General features: G+C 37.2%; 1 protein-coding gene across 1 annotated transcript; it reads left to right on the forward strand.

Annotated features, from left to right (window-relative positions):
• The first annotated feature begins 4 nt into the window (after positions 1-4).
• LOC140166333 (uncharacterized) lies at positions 5-16,535 on the forward strand. The gene is made up of 7 exons (XM_072189769.1): positions 5-806; positions 1,893-2,045; positions 2,920-3,035; positions 7,340-7,553; positions 9,094-9,369; positions 10,937-11,115; positions 14,851-16,535. The coding sequence occupies exons 1-7, from the start codon at positions 5-7 to the stop codon at positions 15,061-15,063; spliced, it is 1,953 nt and encodes a 650-aa protein (XP_072045870.1). The 3' UTR covers positions 15,064-16,535.
• The last annotated feature ends 1,200 nt before the right edge of the window (positions 16,536-17,735 follow it).

A 17,735-nucleotide genomic window follows, 5' to 3' on the forward strand; every position in this document is an offset into this window, starting at 1 on the left:
ACAAATGATTCCAACCGTTTCTTCACAAGGTGTTCCTTCTCAACTTAATCAAACATCACAATCTGTTAATCATGTAATGTCATCGGTGTCACAAACAGTCACCTGTTCAGCAGCGCCACTCACTCCGAATACAACTCTGCAATCACATAAGTCACAAATGGAGCATGTGTCAAATGTAACTCCACAACAAGCAGAAACCTATTCAACATCTCACATTGAGCCAACAGAAACATCGGAAGAACATGATGAATTTGCTCAAGATATCGCTGCACTTGCTGCTTGGCCACCACTGCAAATACCCCAAAGTTCCACAACAACAACTTTAACATCAACAAACCCTCAGCCGAGTTCTGCTCTTGAATCAACCACCTGTCCGACAGATATCCATGGATCTTCAACTTCACATGCTCAGTCCCTTCCCCTTAACATTACATGCGATGACTCTACCGCAGCACATGGGTCGCTGCCTTTGACCTCTGTGACCTCACACTTAACCTCCATCTTGTCAGACTTGGCAAGACCTATTACAACATCATCAGAAACAGGTCATGATGTGCACCTACAAGATGCTTCAAATCAATACCATCAACATGCAGTTGAAGCAGCTCAAAGTCAGAATAGTTTGCACCTTGGACCAACAGATGGAGCTAATAATCTCATGGTTGATCCTGTGTCAACTGCTTCAATGGTTGCAGGTGTTAGTGCAGAAGATATGGAAGGCCTTGACATTACAATACCGGCCTCTTTGGCTGGGTTGAGTGTAGTAGCAGCAGATTTCCTCCATGATGAGATAGTAACAGGAGTGTGTAAGTAACATTCTTTATAGAGGTTGTGTGTGAAATTGGCTTCAAACAAAGTATTTGAACTAGTGTCCATCACCGTAATCATGGGCGCATTGCAGTCCATTCAAGCAAAATGTTGTCATCAACCTAATCCTATTTGACCGTAGTGCATTAGTTATGTGTGTGAGACGAACTGTTGTGGTAGATTCCAATCATGCTTTTGTTGAATGCATTTGAGTAGTCCGCCATATTTAAGGTGTGATACGTCATATGCACAAGTATGATAGGGCCAAATTAATATCAGAAGTCATCCAGTGCAAAGCTATTTAGCCATTGTATCTGTCCATGCTCTGCATGACATATATCATACTTTATAGGTTATTTAGGGACAGAAATAAGCAAAATAAAACAAGATGATCTGAGAACCCAAAATAAGGTTGAGTTGCTCATGTAGTAAGAACCACTACCCCATACTTGCTTCTCGAACAAGGCAGCTATATGTGGAAGATGAATTTCATGCCCTCACGCTGTAGATTTATTTAATATTTTTCTTTGCATATTGTGCAACAAAATACATGTGATGTGTCAAGCAAAATAAAGGGGATATTGATTTTGAGATATAGCCATAGTGTTCACCTTCTTTTATAGTGTTCAACTTCCTTTGTATTTTATTGTTCTGAGCAACACTAAAATGGCCATATCTTTGGAACTGTAAATCTAATTAGGACAGAGTTCTCATGGCACATGTAGATGAAATTGAGAACTGAATTTTGATTTTGATCAATATGAGACTCACTTAGCTTGATGGCATCACAAATTTGGACTCTGCACACACATTCTGCACTCAGAGATTGTGGGAGAAAGTCACAATTTCTTAATATTTGTAAAAATAGAGCAAGATTATGACAAGACAATTTAGAACTTTTCCTTTTACTATTATTACAGCTAGAACATAAGAATACAAAACTCAAAATCGGAGAGATCGAAATGTTGAGAAGTGCACACACATACAACAATATTTAGCATAAACAACATGCAGTGATAAGAAGAAAGTGTTATTTATTCGAAATTAACTTACATATTTCTATGTGTTCTGTTTGCTTTGTACAGGGTGTGTAGACTGCAAGAAGTACAATACTGCTGCATGTACCAAGCATGGGCCCATTGTATTTATACGAGACAGTCTTATAGAGAGTAGAGCCAAGCAAACATTACCTAAGATTCTAACTATTAAACCATCCAAGATAGCCTCGAGATTTGTAGGTAGGTTGGTCTATGCTTATAATTAAAGGACTTTTTTTAAAGTGGCAATTTTCTTGCAGTACGCTCATTTTCACGCTCAAAAGTGCAGCTACCACAAAAATAAAAACATGTGAATATATGTTCTTTTCATGTGTAGGTGTATCTCTGTGATAAAACTAAAAATTGTGAATTTAAAAACAAGTGAATTCAAATGGTTTAAAAAAATCAGATGCAATTTATAATTCAGTCTCAGATTATAGTGAATGTCAATGTTGAGATGGACAGGGATTAAAGGAAGGTGACCTGATATATTTGGAAAATCAAATTCTGTAAAACTTTTGTATAACATAAAATGACATCCCTTTCAACCACTCATGCGAAATTAGAAGTTCCAACTCAGTGTATTTCGAAGATATCATCAAAAACTGTCAGTATTACTATTAGTCTCAAATGTGGTATGCCATATAGATATTTGAGACTAATTCTGCAGTTTTTTGATGATTTCGCTAAATTTCAATATGTGTATGAGAAAAATATCATGAGCTTTCATCTGATACCAAAATCAGCATTTTGATGAGGTAAAGTGGGGGATGAGATTGTCAATCAGGTTACCCACCTTTAACACGACACTCCTGACTGCTACATGTGTGTAATGGTTCATTTACCCAATGCTAATTAAATGCACCATAAGTATTTGATAATTTTGAATTCATCCTTTGGTGGCAACAATGCTATTTTGTCCTATGTGGCAGTGTGACAGCCCGATATTGCTATTTGCCACAGATTAATGCATTGGGATATAATAACTGAGTGATCTTTCTCAAATCTTTGCTAATTCCAAATAGTAATAATTTTAAAATACAAAGCTTGGCTACAACCATATGATTTGTTGCAGGTGTATTTGCCACTGAGAGCATCCCAGTGAGGACTCAATTTGGACCTGTTCTAGGGAGGATAGTCAGCAGAGATGATGAGAAGACTTTGGATGTAGAATCACCTCTTGTGTGGAAGGTAAATTGAATACCAAAAAAACGTTGACAACGTAAAGAAAGCAGCAAGTTTAAAAAGCCCCACCTCGGCTCACTTTTTGAAACTTGGTCCCATTTGTAAAACGTATTGATTTCCTGGGACTGATTTAAACTTAATCATAATATTATCAACTTCAAACATTTCCAGATGTGTTATGTGTCTTTAATGTGCCGATGCGATATTAATTTGTAAGATCAGAAAGGTTATAATCTTGCTCTTGCATGGTAAGCCAACATCCTATATATGTTTTGTTTTGTAATATTAATTTCATGATTAATGATCGAATTAAATGAATAACAAGTAGGCATATAATGTCAGTCATGCTATTATTAAAACGTTATAACTTGTTGGAAACGCTGCATTTTGTTTAAAAAATAAAATAAAAACGCCGATTTTGCTGTTGATGTTCAAAATGGGACCAAGTTTCAAAAAGTGAGCCGAGGTGGGGCTTTTTAAACTTGCTGCTTTCTTTACGTTGTCAACGTTTTTTTGGTAGATTTGCTTTCTTTTTATGAATGAAGCCGAGTAGCTCCAAGCTTGAAAAGTCATCTGGTTACGAAGTACTCCATAAGACGAATAAAGCGAAAAATAGAAGTTTGAATAATATTATCCTTGATTTATGACAATAAAAAATACGAGTATATGTAGCTAGACCTATAACTAAAATGTACGTGGTTCTTTGTAGCCCTGGGGCAATCTAGTTGGATATCCAAATTTCGCCGCTTGTGGTTCTTTGTAGCCCTGCAGGCAATCTAGTTGGATATCTCTATTGAGCGGCGGTTGTTGGCGGTCTTTCGCGGTTCGTGGTATTCCTTTATTCTTCAAGCCCTGTCCTCTATCGGGCTAATTTATTGTTTAAGCTTGTTAGATATCCATATTTCGAGGTGTGTGGTTCTTTGTAGCCCTGCGGGGCAATCTAGTTGGATATCCATATTTCGCCGTTTGTGGTTCTTTGTAGCCCTGTAGGCAATCTAGTTGGATATCTCTATTGAGCGGCGGTTGTTGGAGGTCTTTCGCGGTTCGTGGTTATAATTTTCCTTATCCTTCAAACCTTGCCCTCTATCGAGAGCTAATTTATAGTTAAAACTTGTTGGACATCTATATTTCACGGTGTGTGGTTCTTTATAGCCCTGTGGGGCAATCTAGTTGGATATCCAGATTTCGCGGTTTGTGGTTCTTTGTAGCCCTGCGGGCAATCTAGTTGGATATTTCTATTGAGCGGCAGTTGTTGGCGGTTTTTCGCGGTTTGTGGTTTTAATTTATAGGATATCCATATTTCAAGATTTGCGGTTCCTGAGTCCTACGGGGCAATCTAGCTGGATATCCAAAGTTCGCGGTTTGTGGTTCTTTATAGCCCTGTTGGATATCCCTATTGAGCGGCGGTTGTCGACGGTCTTTTGAGATTTGTGGTTTTAATTTTCCCTTTAATTTCGGGCCACCCCTCCTCTACATCCCGAGTATGCTTTTCAATAATTTAAATTATACGGTCTCAAAAATTACTATTACTTGGTACGATAATAACTTACCATGTTGACTTATATTGTTTGTTAAGGCAACTTTCGCGGTTCGTGGTTATAATTTCCCTAATCCTCCAAGCCTTGCCCTCTATCGAGGGCTAATTTATAATTTAAAACTTGTTGGACAGCCAAATTTCGCGGTGTGTGGTTCTTTATAGCCCTGCGGGGCTATCTAGTTGGATATCCAAATTTCGCGGTTTGTGGTTCTTTGTAGCCCTGCGGGGCAATATACTTGAATATTTCTATTAAGCTGCAGTTGTTGGCGGTTTTTCGCGGTTTGTGGTTTTAATTTGTAGGATATCCATATTTCAAGATTTGTGGTTCCTGAGTCCTGCGGGGCAATCTAGCTGGATATCCAAATTTCGCGGTTTGTGTTTCTTTGTAGCCCTGCGGGACAATCAAGTTTGATATCCCTATTGAGCGGCGGTTATCGGTGGTCTTTTGAGATTTTCCCTTTAATTTCGGGACGCCCTCTCCTCTGCATCCCGAGGATGCTTTTCAATAATTTAAATTATACGGTGTCAAAAATTACTATTCCTTGGTATGATAATTTATCTTACCATGTTGACTTATATTGTTTGTTAAGTCAACTGGACGTGACAAAATATCCTGCTATGTAGACATTAATTTGTTGCTAAATTGACTTGGCATAATAATTTATTTCGCGAAGACGACATCCATTTTTGATATGTCGACTTAGCATGATAATTTATCTTGCCATGTTGACTTGTTTGTTCAGTTGTCTTGGCGAGATAATTTATATCGTCATGTTGACATAATGCTGATAATAAGTCGACATGGTAAAAATAATTATCTTGTCAAGTTGTGTCACATAGACGCTTCCATTACTATATATGCTTGATAAATGTTATTTGGATATTTTTTTCCTGCTGGCCTTCCATACTAGCGGAACAATTTTCCACACCTACAGAGTGTGGTTGTAATCAACCTACCGGGACGGTATTACAATTGTCATGTTCTACGATAGCTGAAGATGACAGAGAGTCAGGTCTCTAAATCGATTCAACAACCATTCATACATATCACAATCATGTTTTATTGTCCTATTATCATGCGAATGTGCCCGTGGTAGGACAAAATATATTTAAATGAGAATAACAATGAGTAACGTCGTATTGCATATCCTATAATACCTGATCTAGTTTCTTGTGTTATTCAGATTTCTTTTGATCCTTGATGGTGTTGTATGCTGTGTTTTTAAATAGGCCCTTAACACAATAAAAAATTTCCCTGAGAATCAAACAACTTGCTTTAATAAAAAAAATAATATCACAATAGCACTGGATGTTTAAAATTATGTTATCCTTGATTAATGACAATAAATTGTTTAATAAAACATTGAAAAAAAATCAGTTGGTCACCGGGTTTCAACTCGGGATAGCGTATCTGGAGTCAAACGCCCTAACCATTAGGCCACGGGCCTCTGCTGTAAATTACTGCGTCGAAATACAGCATTTATTATATAAATGGATGCGTCGTCCGATAAGAACAAAAGAATTATGAAAAACTGGATTTTTTGGCGAATGGGGCTCAGAATTTGTATGTAGGGTATCTCAGAAACTGCTAGGGTATATTTGGAAGTGAATCTGAAAAAGTAGTATGAAGGTGATAACCAGGTAGACCTGTAGCAGTGTCTAAAAATTCTGGATCAGTATGATTTGCAACTAATTTTCGCTATGAAATACCGCGTGAAATGGAAGCAAAAATATTTGTTCATTACGAACAATGATTGACTGTAGGATTGGTGGCCCTTTTGGAAATAATGAGTTGTCAAGATATTACACCTGGGACTATAAATAACATTTAGCATGGTTTTAGATACATTTTGTACCCAGCGAAAAATAACATCGAACAATAGAAGTCAAGTGTTTTAATGTTAGGTGTAAATATAGTCTCGCGGGAGCATCTGTTATTAGTCTTCTTTATCAGTCTTTTTTTTTTTAAACTTGCTGGTCACAGCTACCGCGTGACTCTAATAGACGGAATCCTTTACTTACTGTCTTCCAGCTGAGCATGTCATTGTGTTATGCTTGCTTGTGTAAGTGATCACTGAAAAACAAACAAATAGCGACGAACACAAACCAAATTATGCAAGCAACTTTGGTTGCAAACCATAGAGCAACATCCCTTGAGGCCATGTCTTTTCGCATCATTGTAAGAGGATCATACTTCCTCATAGATTTCTTTGAATTTTGCTTAAATAGTGGGGTATCAGTTGTCATAAATGAAATAAATGTGTATATTCTCCTGGTGTGCATGTACTGTCTTAATCTTGACCTGCTCCAAAATGGTCTTCACCAAGTTGTATTTTAGTGTTATAAAATAGGCCAAAAAGAAGATGCACAATGCAATATTGGTCCAGCCAGAGAAAAGCTTTATGAAGCATTCTTCCCCCTGCCCCCACCTATTAGTACACTACTAAATAATATTACCCTTTGACCTATTTTGAATTATACCTCATTAATTAGACACCTTGGAGATACACAACCATTTACTTTTTATATCTTTGGATATTTTATTGTGTGATTTAAAGCATTTTAAAAGTTTAATCCCCTTGTGTGACCTTTGACCTAAATATCTCAACTTGCTCAAGGGTACCCCTGTGGCTCTTGGTAGAATCTAAAACTACATAACCTATATTACTTGAAGCAAAAATATTGTATTAGTACGCAACTTCATAGTCATACTGGGTCATCAATGACCTCTATCCTCAACTAATGTGTATAATGTTCATTTTTAATTTTTCAGATTTACTCCGAGGGCAACTTGAGTCATTACATTGATACTACAGATGAGCAGGTGTCCAACTGGATGATGTTTGTCAAGTTGGCACGTACCGAGAAAGATCAGAATCTGGTAGCGCATCAGCAAGGCGGCACTGTATATTTTACTTCTATCAAGACTATCGAGTGTGGAGAGGAGTTGTATGTGTGGTATTGCAAAGATTACTCAGTGTGGCAAGGTATGATGTAAATAAATTTTTTTTAAATATTATGAAGTTCTGCCAAATGAAACAGCTCAATACTAATTATTCATTTCTTGAAAAAAGAGCCAAAATCATGCATTTTCGGCATGTTTTCTGACAATCGAGTCACAAAAATCAGAGACTTGGAACAAGTCTTAAGCAAAGTCTTGAGTATATATGCTGCATTTTTACTCTAATTTTCACTTTTATGTGTAACTTTAATTAAATGCTTTGTTATAAGAATGAAATATCCCTTTTCCAAAAACTAGAAAGCAGAACCAGAAACTAGACTTCATGCAAGTCTTTAGACTAGATTGTCACCGCATGTGAAAAACACCCTAAAATAATAAATTGCATGTTTTGGGGCCTTAATTCTTAAATTTGGCCAAATAATGAAATTTGACTTTTATTGCCAGTTAAGACTAAATGAATAATTAGGATTGAGTTGTGTTTCATTTGGCAGAGGTTGATAATATTTTTTTAATCTAAAAAAATTAGTGCTGTATTTTTCTGGAATGGGGATTAGGGATGGTACAACGTACTTGTTCAGATTGACAAAAATTGTATTTGAATTGCTTTTTACCAATAAAAGCAAATAATTATCTTACCATCACAACAAAATTGATACTGCAGATACTGATTTTGTATTTTTCTTATTAATGCATGGTGATAAAAGTGCAGTAATAATTGTGGCACGATCTGGTCCATGGTGGGCTAAAGGAGGCATTTTTGAAAATTGAGTTACTTTAATTAATACCTTATACAAACAATAGGCTATCATATACATGTACTGAAAACACCAAAGGTCTAGAATACTTGGTTCTAAACTTCTGAAGCTTTGTGATGTGTATTTTGTTATGCATTTTATTGTTTTTCTACTCCATATTTTTGCCTTTATCTCAATTTCAAATTTGCCGCTTTTGGCCCCCATGGACCAGATTGTGTCACAATTCAAGTTGATTTTTGCTTCCACATGGATTCAAACCTGGAAACTCTTACACAACTCTTACACAACATTCCAAAACTTTACCTGTGCCACGCTACTCACACTACCCTGGCCAAACGAGAGTGACAGTAAAGTACCTCTAAAAGTTTATAGTGATATGATCGACATGGCAATAAATTTATGGCATGGAAAACCCTGGTGATGCCCACCCTTAATCTGCTGAATGGTTTTTGGTACCCCAGTGCTATATTGAATTAAACTTTTGAAGCTACAATTCTGGCCATAAGTGTTGGAATGGTTTTGATAAAGTAATAAGCCCCCACTCTCCCGATCAATGTTGAATCCTACTTTTTTAGTCACATGCGCCTGGTGGCACCCAACATTGATTGGTGGGGAAGGGGGAGGGTTGGGGTGTTAGGAAAGGGCTTGACACCAAGGAAAAGGCTTGACACCAAAGAAACCTCCACTTTATGACGTTAAAAATAATGGAAATAAGGCAATAATATACATGTAGTGCACATTTTCCATAAGTGTCCCAACACATTTTGGCCATGGTTGTAGCTTAAATATAATCTGTTTCTTTCCTCACAGGAGTGCCAATCAAACCAGAAGACACATTTGCATGTCATCTTTGCCCTATGCAATTCTCCAAACTGGCACAGCTTAAGAGTCACAACAAGTACTCCCATGCTAATATGAACCCACGCAGATGGAAGTGTAACATGTGTGTCCGTGCATTCAATTCACAATCTAAACTCAACGTGCACATCTGGGTTCATATGGGAGTGCGCCCTCACAGGTGCGAACAGTGCGACAAGACGTTTACAGACCCTAGCAATTTGAGACAGCATAAGCTTATACATGCAGGTAAGTTTAGTGGTTGTACAGTGATGTTGTGTAGTTGATTTCTAGTTGCAGCTGTTAACCCCCTAAGCACTACCTGCCGATGTAACATTGCCTCTGATTGGTCGATTACATGATATCTTCACTTTGATCACCAATCTGAATGGAGCTTTGCAAACAATTCACCCCAATTTTTTGTGTGGTGAAATTATTCTAACAAAGTTGCTGATTGGTTATTGATAACGAAAACTTCTCTTTGACCAATCGGCAGGTAGTTCTCATGGGATAAATAAACTTTACCCTTATCTTAACCCAATACCTGAAAGCTCCTGAAAAACTAACACTGTAATAACTCTGACCTTTAGCACTAAACTTAACTCCAACTGCACTCATAATCCTAATTATATACCTCATCTAAAGATTCACGCCATCTGATTGGTTAAAAGCGCGGGCATAGTATTGACTGTGCCCGCAAAAGTAACTATTCCCCGGGCATAGTTCTGCGTGTGCTTCGTTCCCAGCGTAAAATGATATTACGCACACGTTAATGTTTTTGCACACTATAATTACGTGGAATCTGTACCGTTCACATTGAAACTATTAATTTATCTTCCCAAAATCGATGCTTTTAACCAAACAGATGACAAGAATCTTAAGATTTGGTATATAAAGGTTATAATATACAAATATTGACTGCTTTTTATTCAGGGCATGGTTAAAATTATAGGCAGGGGCGGATTCAGGGGGGGGGGGCGCAGCCGGCGCGCGCCCCCTCTATTTTTTGACTAGCAAAGGGCGCCGGTAACTTAAAAATACAAAATTGTAAGAAATTTAAAAAAAGGAACAAATTCGCCATGAACAGCAAACAATGGGCCAAAACCGTTGAGTTTTCGAGGGGGTAACCCCCTTTAACACATATTTTTCGTCGTCGACCTAAAGGCGCCCCCTTTATCAAAAATTCCTGGATCCGACCCTGATAGGCCCGCAGTGATCATGACAATGCCCCTCGGCTACGCCACGGGCATAGCCATGGTTTTGGGATCGCCTTGGGCCTATAATTTTAACCATGCCCCTCATAGCTGTCAATATTTGTATATTATAACCCTTTAGCACTAAAACCGACTCTCAGCCTAATCCAAAATTTATAAACTAACCTTTTTTTAATACTTTTTTCAATAGTAACTTCTCAATAGCCAAATTGCTATTGCAATACACCATCTCATACATTTTACATTTCTACAAAGCATTCAATATCATGTAATGTTATTATTTGTTTGTTTATTTAAGCGTTTGGTGCTTTTGATGCAGATTTAAGGAACAAACCAGCAGGTCAATGAATATAAACGAAAGTGCTTTCATTAGGAGAATGACCCTCTTCCCCTCCCAGAAATCTAAGTATGAAATGTTAATTCCAACCCAAAATATCAACTTTGAGCGATATTTTAACTTTTTTTATATTAAATCAGACTTTATTCCCCCAGTCTACCCCTACGAATGGCCTTGGTTTGTTCCATTAATCAATACAACTGAATGTGATGTATATTTTCATCTATTTCTTTAGTCATTTGATTTATTTTGTTTGTTTCTTCAGGTGTCAAGAAGTTTACATGCTCTCTATGCAACAAAGGTTTCCGTCAGAAGGCTCACTTGGAATCACATCTTGTCATACATACAGGAGAGAAGAAACTGAAATGTAAATATTGTGACTTGATGTTTGCAAGACCTAATGATGTCACACAGCACATGTATAAACACACAAAGGAAAAGGAGGCAAGTATAGGGGGGGGGGGTTGTATTTAAAGTTGTATACCACCTATGTACAAGGACTTACTCCCTATTCCAGAGAAATACAGAACTAATTTTTTTAGATTAAAAAAATATTATCCTGTTTTGCCAAATGAAACAAAGCTAAATCCTAATCCTTTAGTTAGTCCTAACTAGACTGAGATCATATGTGAAAAGTATTTATTTATAATTGAAAATGTTATGATGAAAAGTCAAATTTTAATATTTGGCCAATTTTTGGAAATGAGGGCCAAAAACATATATTTTTCTAATGTGACAATCAAGCCAAAAGACTTGTACTAAGACTAATTTAAGTTATGCATTCTAATTTTTGGCATGTTTCATTCTTATTATGCCATTTAATTAAAGTAACACAAAAAAGTGAAAATTAGAGCAAAATTTCAGCAAAACCTCAAGATTTTGAATGCTTAGACTTGTTCCAAGTCTGTGATTTGTGTGACTCAATTGTCAGAAAACATGCCGAAAATGCATGTTTTTGGCTCTTTTTTCAAGAATTTAGTAAAATAGTGAACTTTTTCTTTTATCTCCAGTTATGACTAAATGAATGATTAGGATTGAGCTATATGTTTCATTTGGCAGAACTAGATAATATTTTGTTCATCCAAAAAAAATAGTGCCATATTTTTCTGGAATGGGGAGTAGTATACTCAAAGCAAGTATATTCCTTTTGATGTAAGATGGACCGCAAACAAGTATTCCGTGCTTGTTTTCTTAACCTGTAAGTATTTTATTTACCTTAATACCCAAAACAAGTAGAAAAACATTGACAGAGGTGGGCAAAAACGTTTTTAGTAGAATTTGACATAGAATGTTACCATATTTCAACTGATGTTTTGGCATGTCGGTTGAAGTAGACTTTTCAGGTATGTGTGATTAGGGTACACTTTTTCAAATTTTTGCTGTATATGCTTTTTGGGATATGTGTATCATATCTGGCTGTGAAAAACTTCTCTTTTTTCATATATGGGTAACATACAATTTGAAATACATGTGGCCCTCTGGGATTCATTCTAATTCTGATGAGACAAAACAAAAGTACATCTCAGAGCTGACGTGTGGGTTTATTTTATGGTGCGCCTTTGTTTTGGAGAAATTGACCAATTGAATTTTGTTCCCCCCATTTATTTTTCACAAAAATATCGGTGAAAATATACTCTATAAGCATTTGTTTGAAGAATTGGATGAGTAACTCTTTAAATTAGTGAAAATATTTCATTATGCATAGAAGTTCTGAAAGTTATAAGCATCTCAAGCTTATTTTGACTGCCTTTGATTCTGGAGGGAGAATACATATACCGTAAAAGTGCAAATTTTCACGCGCTACATTTATTTTTGTGCTTTTCAAGTTCCAAGCTGCTACCATGAAAATAACAACATGCAAATACATGTATATTCCTTTTGTGTATAGGGTCGTGTGTCTTGAGCTCGCCACCAAAAAAAGGTGGCGACGTTACATTTGGCCAAAGTCGACTCAAAACAAATGATGATATCTCTGTCAAGCAAGAAGGTATTGTCATGCTTGTGGTCTCATTTTATTGCTAAATAAAATGCACTTTCAACCCTGTAAAAAGAAATACTTGAACTTTTTTAATACTGACACTGTGCTTCATAGAATTCAGAATGGGCAGGGTGGCGGTGGTGGGGGATGTGGTGGTGGGGGATGTGGTACACACACACTCTATGGGATTGGTATTTTTAGTGCGTAATCTGCTTCTGTAAAGGCTGTAAATTGGATTTGGACTCTATTTAGCATCTAAAACACTCATGGCCTTACAGCTAAACAATTCTACTAATTGTTTTAATAATTTATGATTGGTTTAGTCTAGAAAATACAAACTTTTCCATACAAAACTACCCGTTGTCATATTAAACACTGTAGTAAGTAATACAGATGTCTTCAAAATCTAAAAGTTAGTGTAAAATTTTAATTACTTATCCTATCATAGTCAAAGTATAGATTTTCTGAAGGGAAATTTGACGAGGAATCTAAATATGAACATATTTTTTCTGTATGGGTTAGGGGAAAAAGGTTTCTTCCAAAGTCAGTTGGCTCTCCATATCCTCTAACCAAATGAATGTTGTTTACTTCCAGTTTATTAATGTAAGTTGGTAATAAGCAATGCATTAAGTGACCCATTTTTTATCAAAATCTTTTTTATTCCACCCTTTATAATTTGCAGGTCACCCTGTATAATGAGTTGAAATGTGTATATTTGAATTGCTTATGCCTTCAGCTTTCCAAAAATGTATACTTTTGCTAGTTTAGGGTTGATGATTGTCGAGATTATCTAATTAGAAACCCGGTTGGTGTAAAAATTCATAATATTTGTCATGTAACGCTAAGGGTGGCGAGTTCAGGACACATTGCCATAGGCCAATGTGTCGAAAATTAATCACACGAAAATTTCCACTTTTATAGTACTTATAGGGCTCATATTGAAATTCCCTTACATAGGAAGGTGTGCGCCATCCTGCAGCTTTCCTGTGCTAGCCTTCTTTTGTTAAAATCCTGTGTGATTATAACACTGCAATTAGCCACTTAAATTAGGAGCGCACTTTCCTGGGTTGTGCGATGAGCCGATTAGTTCAACAATCAATAAAATTGCCGGTCTTTGATAAACTTTTATTATAATCCTTGTCACCAGACCGTTATGTTTGTAGTGGGCGGAGTAAATCTTCCCATTCGTCATGGACCACTTCAAAAGGCAGGGTGTATCACTGATGCATATAATCCATCCATTTTATGACCGAGCTTTCCTGAGGGGCGCGCTTAGCGAGGGGAATCCTAGCCTTCTTTCTGTGTGAAAACATGGTAGGGTATTTCAATATGAGCCCTTAGTAGGAGAGAGATTTTCACTCTACCCAAAAAAGAGGGAAATCAGCATTCCACATTGGATTTTAAAATTTTCCCAAGCACATAGGTCTATAATTTTCAAGTTTGTCTGTATTTCAAATTTTGTTTATGAATTCTCTTTTGTAGCCTCGGATTATAAGTTTGTCAGTGAATAGATTTAATCGTTCAATTGCATCTTCTATTAGTTCTATTGCTTGAATTTCAAATCCTCCTTTGATAAAACAATTTTTGGTATAGGCCTACATTTTAATGTCTAGTATGCTACATTCAGGGCATTTTAGGTTAGTGTTTGGAATAGGGTTAGGATTAAAGTTAGGATTAGCTTTATGAGTAGGGTTAGGTTGCAGTTAAGGCTAAGATTAGGGCTCAGGTTAGGTTAGAGTAAAAGGTCAGGTAAGTATGGTATGCAAATATTGAATGTTTATGAGTTCAGTATGGTAAGAATGTTTCCATGAGATGAAATATGGACTGTCGAGTTGAATGGAAATATTCTTTCCATATTTCACCATTAATGGAAATATTCTTTCCATTGAACAAATAAAAACATTCAATATTTGTTTTAGAAGCAACACCCGCACCTATAATTGGCGAGTCGAGGTGGAAACCTTGCGCTATATGCTCGCGCGTCTGTTAGCGTTGCTGTGGTAGCTCCGCGTCAGTGCAATGGAAAACTGACTATTGCACGGGCGCAAAGTGCAATCGTCCTTGTGCAGCTGGCTGCTAAAAATAGCAGAAATAATCAATAGTAATTGGTCAATCAAATGACAAGAAACTCTGTATGAGTTATATAATTTGTAATGACCCTTCAGATTATTGACCTGGAATCAACATATTTTCTTCTGCAGGTCAACTGTACTATTTGTGGCAGAGCATTTTGGCGCAATGGACACTTGAAAAAGCACATGAAAATGCACTCAGGAGAGAGAGATTTTCAATGTACCCAGTGTAAGAAGTCATTTCTTACTTCATACCATCTGAAAAGACATATGCAAATATGCAAAGGACCAAAAGGACACCGAAAATCTTCCTCTAGTAAGAAGGATTCCGCTTCCCCATGACAAAAGTCCTGTCAGACCTGTAAGAACGCTCTAGTTCAAGAGGACGACCACTCAAACGCAAGCCACCATTTACAATTGAAGCAAGGCCATCTAGACTAAGGAGGAGGAGGACATCAACATCATCATCACCAATGGTGCAAGAATTCTCACCAAGCACAGATGTTAATATACAAAGTGAACAGAGATGTGAAATCAGTGACTCTGAAGTAATTATGGCTGGAAATGCAGCTGTTTCTACAGAAGTAACGTCCAGCAGCACAGTTGATCTTGTGTCGGAGGTCACAGGTGACAAGGGTCAAAGTGTTGTTGGACAAAGAGAAAATATTGACATGATCACAATTTAATTTTGGCATGTAATGTTGAGATACTGAAATATTTTCTGGGTCAGATATTCTCAATTAGGATATGTGAGATCAATCCACAGAATTGGAGGAGAACCCGGACTCCCTATACAGTAGCGGCACTACGGGGGCAAGGGGGGCATTTTCCCCCCAAATGTTTTTCTTTTGAGGCAAAATCCCAAAAATTACATAAATTGTAGGGCACGGTGGCTTAGTGAATACGGCCTTGGACTCATAATCTGAGAGCTTGCTTGATGTGCATGGGTTCCAGTCCCCGTCCCACCACCATGTTGCGCCCTTGGGCAAGGCGCTTTGCCTCACTTGCCTCACCCCACCCAGGTGCAATGGGAAACTGTTAGGGGTTGTCACAGTCGTTGTACTGATGAACCCTGCCCCAATTGTAGGCTGCAAACGTGGTTCCGACATATTCTAATGACGGCGGAATAAATGTAAAGCGCTTTGAGGCTGTTTACGGCATAAAGCGCTATATAAATATCTACATTTTATTTTTAGCTATGGAGAGAAAATTGGGAGGTATTCGGGTCCTTGCCGACGAGAATACATTCATGTTAACAAGAATTTTATCAAGTTTAATTTGAGGCATCACCTGTCAAAATTGATCAAAAGGCACTTAGATTTTATAAGTGAAAATTAAGTCATGATATTCTGTTATGCTCCTTATATTTTCATGCATGAAAAGCAGTTTGCTGCAACCCCCCCCCCCCCCCCATTTTTTGATATGACTGTTCACATAAGTTAAACTAACGTGTTGTTATCATCCATATGGTAATAGTGACTTATCAATTCCCTGGGAGTACATGAGTCCTTAACAATGGCATTTGCTCCCAAAATATTTTTCTTGTAAAGATATTTTTACTGTTGGTAATGTTCATTTTATGCACATATTTCCATAGTACGTAACATCAGCAAAGAGCTGTGTTTTGCTCAGCAAGTCAAAATTATGGAGTTAGACACTTAAAGATAAACAATTGCCATGCTGCAATTAATAATAAGTTACACCTTCTCATGCCGTATTCACTTTTCTAGCTTCCACATTTCTGCAATGGCTATTGGTGAGATTCCATGTATCTCTAAAGTTCATTTTATCCATTAAAACTGGTAACAATACTATCAGCATATTGAATGGTGTATTTTATATTGTTATGTCTTGAATTATACTTGTCATGTTAATAGTAAACATAATATTACACTACACACACAGGGCAGGATTTACCTTTTTTGGGGGACCCCCGGCCAGGCTGGAGGCCCCAAAACTCACTGTGAATTAGTATGTGTACTCAAGTGGCTAAGTTTTGGGTTATGTATAAGATGATTAAGATCAACAATAGCGGCGAATGCATTAAAATTTAGAGGGGGGCGAGCATTTTCCATTACCGTACTGACGCAGGTATAGTCCCACCTTCGAGTCAAGTCCCACCCCCAAAATTTCGAAATTTCAGAAATTAAAAAAAAAAAAAATGCTAGGATCATTCATGGTTGACCTAAAAAATAAACAAAAAATTGTATTCATGTCATACTCTATTCATGATTTCAAAATGCATTGAATTTGAATGCATTTTGAATAGGAATAGGACTTTTGTGCACAACAAATTTTCAATTACAGACTATTGTAGCCTGAAATGAAGTTGAATTTTTTTCCCGGGCCAATAAGGAAGATGCATAGGGCAATTTTGGGGGGGGCTTTGGTCCAATGGTAAATCCGAAGTTGAACTAATGTGTGCTATCATCCGTACTCATGTGCATTCAAGTGGCCCTGCACACACGAAACAAACAACAAAACAGAAATGCATCCCCCTCCACACACACACATAAACCATAGGAAGTCTCAATACCAGTGGAGTAGGTCATTTGGGGAGATGAGCCAAATTTGCCAACCCTCCTTATTCTATAGGGAGGCTCCCTATTTTTGTAAACATTTTTGTCCATTTTGACACCCACATTGGCAACCTCCCTATTTCTGGCAAGCTATGTGCTTAAGTGCTACATGCTAAAGTTGAATGTAATTTTGAAAACCTCCCTATTTTTTGTTTGAATCCTCCCTATTTTCTGGATGTTAATGTTGGCGGCTGACAAAGGTAGCAGCATTTTTCAACTGGTATAATCTGAAATGTTTTCTTTATTTGATAAAGCAACATTTCTCTCTATGTTTAACAAAAAAATCCCGACCTCTTTACAAAAAGCCCAGTCCAGTGACTTACATTGCATGCTACCCACAAACCTCGGCTCTGTACAGGCATGGAAACCCATATTTTTCCGATACATAATCGAGACAACAAGCAGTTAGTTACTTGTCTAGTTGAGATTCAAGTT

This window comes from Amphiura filiformis, chromosome 12 (genome assembly GCF_039555335.1).
Source record: "Amphiura filiformis chromosome 12, Afil_fr2py, whole genome shotgun sequence".
NCBI lineage: Eukaryota > Metazoa > Echinodermata > Ophiuroidea > Amphilepidida > Amphiuridae > Amphiura > Amphiura filiformis.

Bases quoted from the DNA above. Each gene is read 5' to 3' on its own strand.
- LOC140166333 (XM_072189769.1), top strand. From the start codon at position 5: ATGATTCCAACCGTTTCTTCACAAGGTGTTCCTTCTCAACTTAATCAA. The intron at 807-1,892 runs GTAAGTAACATT...TGCTTTGTACAG, and splicing joins TGAGATAGTAACAGGAGTGT to GGTGTGTAGACTGCAAGAAG. The intron at 2,046-2,919 runs GTAGGTTGGTCT...GATTTGTTGCAG, and splicing joins GATAGCCTCGAGATTTGTAG to GTGTATTTGCCACTGAGAGC.